Raw genomic sequence first — 10,310 nt, forward strand, 5'->3', positions numbered from 1 at the left:
CATGTGTGAAGATTATTAATAACGAAAAAGGAACTACGTTTTTTTTTTTTAAGATAGAGTAGAAAATTACGACGGTGTTTTAGGGCTATATATGTTCTTAAAAAAAACACAAAACCCTGGGGGGGGGGGGGGGGGGGGGATATTACAAGAAAAAAACTCAGAACATTTGAGATTAAAGTCATACATTTACGAGAAAAAAAAGGTGTTTTATTCTGCCAAGCTGTCACATAGCCTCACTCTGAAACACTGGAGAGATGTTGCTTGTCATGCATTATGCCTGCCGCGGAGGAACTGATCAAATTGTACTTTTACCAGACTTTGAAAAGACATTGCAAGAAACTGGGCCTGTTTCAGGGAAAGAAACCATACAAATCTGGATGAAATGATAGCTTTTGTTCACCAGGAGCTGGAACAGACCGAGCAGATGTAAGGCGATCGCTGGTTATATCTGGGGGCAGTTCAAATGGGTTTTGTGGTCCAGCAAGACACCATACGCCAAATGATCAAATTAAGTGATCTTCAAGGTGGATCAACAAACTTTCTCACAGATTTGCAACTTCCTGATGTAAAAGAACATCATAGTTTTTTTCCTCATAAATGTACGACTTCAATCTCACACTTCCTTTCCACTGCTGCATTTCAAAGTACTTCACGTTTATAACAATTACCTCATCATGGGACACTTCTCTGTACACAGGACCAGTATGACCAGTAAGACAAATACTTCCCCTTCTGTTGAAGGCCCTTCCCGAACAGCTGAGGGTGCCACAGTTTATAGAGACTTTTAAAAAGGGACTTAAAACATTTCTTTTTAATCGATCTTTTGTATTTTAATTATTTTTTGATGTTTTATGATTTGGTTTCATTATTTTTCTGTGGCGCCCCGATATTGGTGAAGACACATAACTGTAATGTCTGATAAATAAAAGTATAAAATATGTGTTGAAACAGAATTAGGATTCAGTAGTGACAGGATTCATGGTGATGTTTGACACACATGAACAGACAGATGAAGAGTCAATCAGATAAGATGGTGTATCAGAGGTCTGAGACCTGTTAGTTCCTCATTGTATCTTGAGGGGAAGTGTTTTAGTGTGAATGTGGAAACAACAGCAGCAGAAGTCTGATATGACGACATGTACACTACAACCACACGAGGTTCACAGTTACAGTGTTACCACCCAGCTCGTTAGGGGCAAGGGAAGCAACATAACTCCAGATATTATAGGTTAAATAAAGTTATTTATTAGCAGAAAGTCAGACAAACAAGTTATAGTGGAAGAACAAAGTCCTAATGGGAGGGATAATCATTATATAACAAAATCAGAGGTGTCTTTAAACCAGTAAACCTTTAAGAATAACTTTTTCTTTGTCATAAAACGGCCATGTTGGTAGAGGAGGAGGTGCAGGAGCTGGTTTCAGAGCAGGATGCAGACAGCTGTCATGGAAACAGATGCCACTTTGTTCATTGTGCCATCTTTCATTGTGACTCCCCTGCAAACCGAGTCCTGCTTCTCCTTGATGTCAGATCAGACATGAAGTGCCAGAGTAAACACTGCCACCGGATTGGATGGAAAAATAATTGTTAAATGATAATTACTGGAGAGTAGAGCGGTCGATGCCAGATGTGCTCTGATAGTTGTTTTAAGGTTTTAACTGTCCAATAATCAGCTGATACTGTCTCAAAGATTTGACCTCAGACATTTGGACATCGCAGCAGTTCAAACATGAAATAATGACTCACAATCAGTGACTCAGACTTAACCTCTGGGCCTTTAGGTGTGGTCAGATGTAACTGCAGTGACTTTAACATGAGCTCAGCCATTGGGTAAAGGAGAAGTTACGTTACACAAGCTCAAAAACTAAGAGATGACCCGAGTGACTCAGATAGGACTTAGCGACTCGCAGGCTCCCTCTGGGACTTGGATTTAATGTCATATATTTTGACATGAGCTTGGCGACCTCCATGACTTGGAAACAACGTCAGCAACTCAGATATGATGGCAGCGACTTGGATATTAACAGAGAGACAAACATGTCAAACATGACCTCAGTCAGTCAAAGGCTTTGTCTGAAATCACTCCCTACTTACTATATAGTGCACTACATTTACCATTTACATTTTATTTGAGTGTCTGAATGCTGAGTGTGTAAATATGTCCACTATAAAGCACCCTACAATATTTAACAATTGAGCGACGCTTTAGAGTATTGAAGACAACATTTACTTGGTATTGTTTGGGATTCTTAATTTGCAAATGGAGCAGCATAGATTATTATGTGATGGATTCAAATGCAGCAGATTTATCAGACAAACATTAGTTTCGTGACCTTTAATCCTGCACAGAATAACAAAAACAGGTTGCAAGATTGTGCACGGTGTTTCTTGTTTTATTTTTGTTTCTATTTTTTGTTTCTTTGTTATACTGAGGACCATATCTTTATATATGACGTTTTTGTTTTTGAAGAGTGGTTGTTGAATAGCGCCGGAAATGCATATAGGTAACCCCAGGTAATGAGCACGGTGTGTGTGAAGGGGAGGGCAAATAGTTTTTGACCGTGTCAGTGTGACAGTCTCTTTTCCTTGATGAATGCATGACTGTGATGAAGGAAACTGATGAATTGAAAACTTACCTGTGATGTCATATGGACTCAAAAGTTATACCTGTGCTCAGGTGAGAAAATAATTGAATGGAAATAAATGGGTCACTGCACTCAAAGATACACACCGTATTGGACATTGGTTTTTATTGTTGCCCAGAACACGCTTCTGAACAAGTTCTCCCCATTAACCCCTCAAAGGCCAAATGTAGTCTTGATTGAACAGTAAGCAATTCCTATTAATTACAATTACTAATAATAAATACATAAAAAGGCAATTGTCATGTTTCTCTTAAATGATGTACAGATTTTTAAGACATTATCTCAAATGGCTTGAAAATCAGTGCATATAGCTGCCATAAATAAAAAAATAAGTTTAGGTCCCAAATGTTTACTCTAACCCTGACCTCATAAACTCCAGATGTGACCTCAGTGACTCAGACATGACCTCGGCCCCTCGGGCTCGATCACGTTAAGCTCAAAGACTCAGAATCGGATTTTAACATATCGAACATGAGCTCTAGCAACTCCAGATATGACTTCAGCGACTTGGAGGTTAACTCAGAAACTCCAGGCGTGACCCTCGGACATTAACTCTGAGACTCGGACGTGGCCTCAGCGACTTGGACAGATGCTCTATGACTTAGCTTTGACCTAAGAGACTCGAGTCATGATCTTGCCAATCTAGACTTGACCTCAGATTTGACCATGACTTGGATTTAAACTGTAAAAAAAAACATGGACTCAGACTTTAGTAACTTGGCTACAACACCGGCGTAGTCGGGGCTGACTGACTCTCTCCATGAAGTTTTCTTTCCTCCCCATCAGCAATGCGAGCACTTTCTCCAAACATCCCCTGCTCGGTGTCAGATGGTTTGTAGAGTCAGAGAGTTCTTCAACCCCAGCAGAACATTCTGGTATATTTTAAACACTGTTGGTCTAAAAATTGATAAAAAACCCTCTAACTGAAGTGTGAGCAGGATGTTTCTAATGTCTGATTTGTTAAGTTTCTTTACAGTTTGCTCGGTCTTCTTCCCCTCCAGCAGGGCAACAGCAGACCAATGCCAGAGCTCAGTCTGCTGAGGAGGCATGTGTGTGTGTGTGTGTGTGTGTGTTGAGGGGGAGTGCTAACGAGGCTCAGCCAGCGAGGAGGTGAAGCTTCTGCAGGGTGACCTCTGACCTCTGAGAGGCGCTCTCTCTCAGACTGGGCTGCCCCTGGCGGGGTCGCCGTGCCCCACGCTTGCCGCAAGGCAGCGGTCGAGGTCAGAGCGAGGAACCCCAAGCCTCCGTCCTGCCGTTTTCCAACATTGACACCAACCAATCGACCGGCCGCAAGAATACATAGAAGGAGGTGGAGGGGGAGGATGGAGGAGGAGGAGGAGGAGGAGAAGGAGGAGGAGGAGGAAGGGACTGAAGGAGGATTTTGGAGTTTCTAATTTCTCTTTTTCTCTGTTTCCATCAGTAGAAACAAAGCTGGTGATTATTTTTCTAAAGCATGAATATTAGGTCTGCCTGCCGGGGAAGGAGGCGCAAAAAGAAAGAGGTGAAGAGGGTGATGTAGAAAGAAAAGGAGGAAAATGATATGATGAAAGAAGAGGAAGATGAGGTGATGGTGAGAAGAAAGGGCAGTGATGAACATTTCACCCACGTATAAAATCTGTTGGAAACTTTTAAGAGATCCACTAGAATTTAAAATAAAGTTGTGAAGGTTTGGGGGGGAAGAAAAGGCAGCAGAAAATGAATTTGTAAAGATGGAGCTTTCAGTAGATCAGGTAAAGCTTAAGAGGTTAAGCTTGAGGGAAAAACATTAAAAAAAACTTGCAATACATCACACATTTCATTTTAAATCTCCAATAAATCAGATTTTGTGTGGATCAATGGATCAAATGACTATCTGCAATATGAAATTTGTCACTTGTTGAACTTATCACCACCTCTGTGGGGCTTTTTAGCCTCTTATAGCTCCTAATTTCAGTTTTAAGGCACACTTACATATCACAACCTCTTGACTACATTGTCAATTTCTCAATTAACTACTTGACTTAAAGTCAAGATTTTGTGATATGAAGCACAACAAGCTAGAGAAGCTATAAACCATAGACTGTATATAAAATGGACGTAACATCCGTGACGTCACCCATTGGTTTGTGGACTGCTGCTTGGAAGCAAATAGTTTCGGATCTGAGCAGCGCCATCTTGAAAATTTCAGGTGCATGCCGGGTAAAAAAAAAACACGGATTCTACTTATATGGGCATCAGGAGGAGCAAGAGGCGCCCTCCTGAACCTGTGAACCAATCAACCTGTCAATCACGACGTAGCCACGCCCTAATGCATACCCTGCTTTATCGTCAAATATAAAATCAGGGAGGCCAAAATGTCCCAAATTAACATCATACTGCATTGAAGAAGGCTTTAAACTAGCGATTGACACCATAAACACATTTTGAAAACGTTTACTGAGGTTAGAAATCAAGTGAGAAGTTGGTGAACTCTCCATTGACTTGTATAGAGACGGAAGTCCTTTTGACACCAAAACGGTCGCCCCCTGCTGGCCTTTTGATATAATGCAGTTTTAAGTTACTTCCACGTTGGCCTCATTTCAGAGGACCGGAACTCCCGCTTGCTATAAACAGAACTGTATTCCTGCACGTGGAGGTTTACCGCAGAATAAGATATGTCAGGCTTTGGATAAACACACAATACCTGTTCATAGGTTTAACTCATTGTTGATTTGGATCAGCTTAGTCAGGAGTACATACAGTGTCGTCACATCCGTGTCGTTTCTTGTCTAATTTTATCCCTCATGTTGTCATCACCACTCAAAAGTGGCGTGATCGGTATGGTCAAAAAGGGTGTAAATACTGGCAATCTTAAATTCATTCCCTGTGACTCGTTTTATGGCCGAGGACCTTACTTGAGAAATGGTAAACAGACTGTACTTATATAGCGCTTTTTTAGTCGTTATGGTCACTCAAAGCACTTTTACACTCATTCACACATTGATGACAAGGGCTACCACGCAAGATGCCAACCTGCTCATCAGAGGGAAACTAATCATTCATACAGCAATGGGAGCAATTTGGGGTTAAGTGTCTTTACCGAAGGACACATCGACATGTGGACTTGAACCGCCAATCTTCCAATTGGTGGACGACCGCTCTGCCTCCTGAGCCACAGCCGCATAATCAAAATGAGATTCTACTAATCAAGTTCTAATTGATATTCATCTGGACTTCCTAAACCGCAGAGGTCTTGGATTAATCCACCTGGATGTGAGAAGCTTAGTAACAAAACTGGACTACATTTGAGTCTGGGTCCATCTCCCCAATCCAGATATTAGAATTCTACCAGAAACCTGCTGATGAAATTAAGGATGTTACTGCCACTTGACGGTTACAATACAAATGAGGTGGACTGAAACTCTTTTTCTGTCTTTTTGTCACGCTCTTGGTCTCTCTGCCAAAATAATTTGTATTCCTCGCATTAACTTTGTCTCTAAACCCTAATAATAACAATAAAATAGTGGTAATCCAGGCCAATCACCTCTCACCTGCTCATTAAAGTACCTTTAGATACATTAGTTCATCTTATATCGGAGTATGAGGCTTCTAAAGTTTTGCTCATGTGGTGACCTTAACCTTGACTGGTTATCCTCTCTCCTTCTGAGGGGATTTAAAAAAAAAAAAATCACTATTGAATTAAATTGAACTCAGCTCATTTCTTCACCTACTCAGCCAGACACCAGAAACCCAGAAAAAGTCGATCCTGAAAGATATAATCCCAACGAACAAACCAGATGAATTCACAGCCAGTGGTGTGTTTGCAGTAGACTCAAGTGATCATTGTCCAATTTTCTGCATTAAAAAAAAGAGATAACCACCACATATTTTTTTTTATTAAGAGAGACTTTAATTTTTTGGGTTGAATCTCCTGGGTTCTGACCCTGAATTCGCCTTCAGCCATTTCACAGATGTTTTTTCTTCTTTTTTTTAAAACTCCAAATAAACATGCTCCCATTAAGAAATACAAGGTAAAAAAATAGATTGAATCTTTAGTTCATGCCTGAAATCTGAGGTTAAGCGGTCGCCCACCTAGAGTCCGGTTCTGCTTGAGGTATCTTCCCGTTAAAAGGGAGTTTTTTTGTTTTGCTGTTGTCGCCAAAACAATTTTGCAAAACAACAGCAATGGATATTGAAAATGATGGAAAGAGAAAAAAAATTCCTGGGGTGGCCTTCATTAGAGCGAATACTACATATAAACACTCCTGCAGGGTTTTTTGGATGGTTGTTGTTGTGATGTAGATGTTTTGTTTATATGTAAACTGACAGCTAAGCAGAAGTGATGATATATCTGTCTATATGGAGTATATGTCTATTTTTTGCTCAAATTAAAAGTCCAAATACACAAATTAGTTTCATATTTTATGTTTTCAGTTTTCTAATTTCCATTTTTTATATTAATTTCATCTCTACAATCTAAGCTTTCAGTTTATTTAAGCTTCTGCATCTTACATTTCACCTATTTCACTGTCACTTTACATTTTCAAACTATAAATTGACCTTTTAAATTTACTTTTTCAACTTGCTTTTTCTTTTTAAGTTTATGATGTCCAGGTGATTCCTAGTAGTGTTGTAAAATAATGTTTATAATTTCATCTCTATTTATTTTCTATTTGGACTTTTAATGTTCCCTGAGTCATTAGTCAATCTATTCTAGTTATGCTTGATTGGTCGACCATGACATTGTTATATCACCAGTTTTGTTTCTCTGTTTACATCTAACTGTTTAATAAAGTCTGTAATATATAAACTCAGCCTGTAGTCTTAAATATATGACTGGATGTGCACACAGACGCTCTGTTTAATCAGATATTTATATGTCAAACAATGAATAACTTCGGTTTATTTTCTTTGTTCACTTCTACATTTCATTGTTGTTCATACAGAAAAAATCTATGAAAATATAAATCACAACTAACTTTTAATGACAAAGTTTTGGACTGAAATATGAAAAATTTCAGTCTTTAATACCATCACGAGAGCTAGAATGGAAATCCTCAATACTCAGCTAGTACGACCAACAACACTTAAGGTTCATAGTGATTATATAATAATATTTACTGGTTTAGTCTGCTCATCAGACTGGAAGCAGACATTTCCCAGTCCAATTTTGTGACATAAAATCTGGATTTTTCTAGATTTAGAGCCAGATTTAAAATAAACTTTATTTATGACATTTGAAATCAATTTTGTGTGAAACAATTTACAATCAGCAAACAGACACTTAAATAAACCCCAAATACTTGTGTGTGAGCTTTCTCAGTCTAAATAACATCTGGAGCTCCACCTGGTGGTCAATGGAGGGAATTACATCACATGGCACATCAGTGCACCTTTTTCTGTTGCGTAATCAAATTAAAACCTACAAATATTTTCTTTTATCCTCCACATAATGATTTTCCTTATTCTTGTCCACTTCCTTTATCCTTCCTCAACTCCTCAAATTATATTTCCCTCTTTTCATCTTCCTCACCAATATCCGAAGTTCTCCTTCTCTCTTCCCTAATCTCTTTTTGTCCTTACTTCACTACTTTTAAAAAAAACTTTCTCTTCTTTCCACCAAAACACAGAAGGAAAAATTGCTCCTGATAACTTCATACATCGACTTTTAATTTTAATGCTGCGTCACAAAATACAAAACAGGCAGCTGAAGCAGAAACATAAAACTTTATTAAGAGCAGAAAACACAAATTATAACAATCAACATTCAACAGAACACACTCTCCTCTCGATTATTCCCTTGGTCACAAACTCTTCCAATCCACACAGAGTGCACACGATCAGTCCTGCAGCAGAAAACGATTAACTAACTACAATCGTCGTCTTGCTGTTTCTTAAAAGGCTTCACTGCTCCTTCTCTCGACAGTCTGTCGGCCTCCTCGTTGCCTCTGTAGCCGGCGTGACCGGGAATATGCAACTGGAGGAGAGGAAGGAGAAGGAGACGGAGAAGGGATAGAGAGAGAGAGAGAGAGAGAGAGAGAGAGAGAGAGAGAGAGAGAGAGAGAGAGAGAGAGAGAGAGAGAGAGAGAGAAAGAGAGAGAGAGATAATATAAGTCATCTCTTCCAGACTAAGCAGATGGTGTTTTCAGATGTAGTTTACATTTATAAATCCCCTCAGTTTCATTATTTTAACACTAATATTAGTTGTATTTGTCAGAGCTCAGGTTTAATGCTGCATTACGATCTCCCTCGGCTGAGTCAGTAATGTCTTTTAAATCTCTTCTTAAAAACATACTTTTAATCGGAGTCTTTCCTCAGTTTTATCTTTTTATCTATCTACCTCCTGTTTTTATGTTTGTTTTATTGTGTAGTTTTTATCTTGTATCATCAAACTTTCTGCTGCCTTGTAAAGCACTTTGAAACACTGTTTTGAGAAGTGCTCTATAAATAAAGATTATTATCATTATTACTTTCATTTTGAGTCTCTCCTTCAATTTTCAAACTGCGGTAGGTGAAATGTGTCAAAATACTGTTTTTAATTAAATATTGTTGTGCTGCAAAGATGTGTATCCTATTTTACAGACACAAAAATCACAACATTATCATTTTACTATATTCTTCAATGAGAATGAGAATAACATAAATTGTATCACAATTGCCATAATCAGCGAAAAATAATTGCAGTTTAGATATTTTTTATCAGTTTCTGGACAATGCAGCAACAGAATCATGATTCATATCTAATCTGCACTGCTTAGTTTTGCTCCTCCTTGGTTCACACACACACACACAGCTTGACAACAGCATCCGTCCCACTAATTGGCTCTAATTGGTTAATCGTTCGTCCTCCAGCATCACTCACTGGATCGATCGCTTCTTTAGCAGATAAACTGCTGTTTCTTGTCATGATGTCAGACCAGAATCAGTCACTTCAGTGGAGTGGGAGGATTTAAAAAAAGGTCTGAATCAGGCACTTTACCACACACACACACACACACACACACACACACACACACACACACACACACACACACACACACACACACACACACACACACACACACACACACACACACACACACACACACACACACACACACACACACACACACACACAGTTTTAAAACCTCCTTCTGGCCTTTATGTGCCTCTAGCGCCCCCGGTGGACATGTTTCTGAGTGTTTAACGGACAGCAGAGGGCAGCAGAGTGCAAGAAATAAATCCAACAGCAAACAAGTTCTCTAAATACAGAATGATGAGCAGCACACAACCATTAAAGCATGTTATACTAAAGTCTAAAATAAATGCCAAGTACATGACAGCTTTGCATTTTATATTCTTACTGAATTTAATGTGTTGATAAATCCTATTTGTTGATAATGTGTTCCTGTTGTTTCATATTGTTTACCACTATACAGTGAAACCAAAGTGTGGACAGTAAACTTCCTGATTAACAAACTACAGTAACATGTTTTTTAGTTTCTTGTAAAAGTAATAAAAATCACACTGTTCACTTTCTTATTTCTTCCTTCTCTAAATATTGATGTTTCCCTGCCTTCAGGTTATGTTGGAAATAAGAGAACAATGTAGAAGAATACGACTGAAGACGAGATATTGGATTTAAACATATTGAATTTAAAGTGTTTTGAGTTTAGGTGGATAATATATATGATTAAATATTTAAAGGGGTAATACAAAAGTTAGGAAGC

The 10,310-nt window shown here is 38.8% G+C and overlaps 1 protein-coding gene across 1 annotated transcript in view; it reads right to left on the reverse strand.

Moving 5' to 3' along the window:
* Window positions 1-8,320: 8,320 nt before the first annotated feature.
* Window positions 8,321-10,310, reverse strand: part of rnaseh1 (ribonuclease H1) — a 6,527-nt gene continuing 4,537 nt past the window's right edge. The window contains exon 8 of the mRNA XM_062437286.1: window positions 8,321-8,578. Coding sequence (XP_062293270.1) covers window positions 8,468-8,578 — 111 coding nt within the window. The 3' untranslated portion in view covers window positions 8,321-8,467. The remainder of the gene's footprint in view (window positions 8,579-10,310) is intronic.

This window comes from Scomber scombrus, chromosome 17, assembly GCF_963691925.1.
Source record: "Scomber scombrus chromosome 17, fScoSco1.1, whole genome shotgun sequence".
Lineage (NCBI taxonomy): Eukaryota > Metazoa > Chordata > Actinopteri > Scombriformes > Scombridae > Scomber > Scomber scombrus.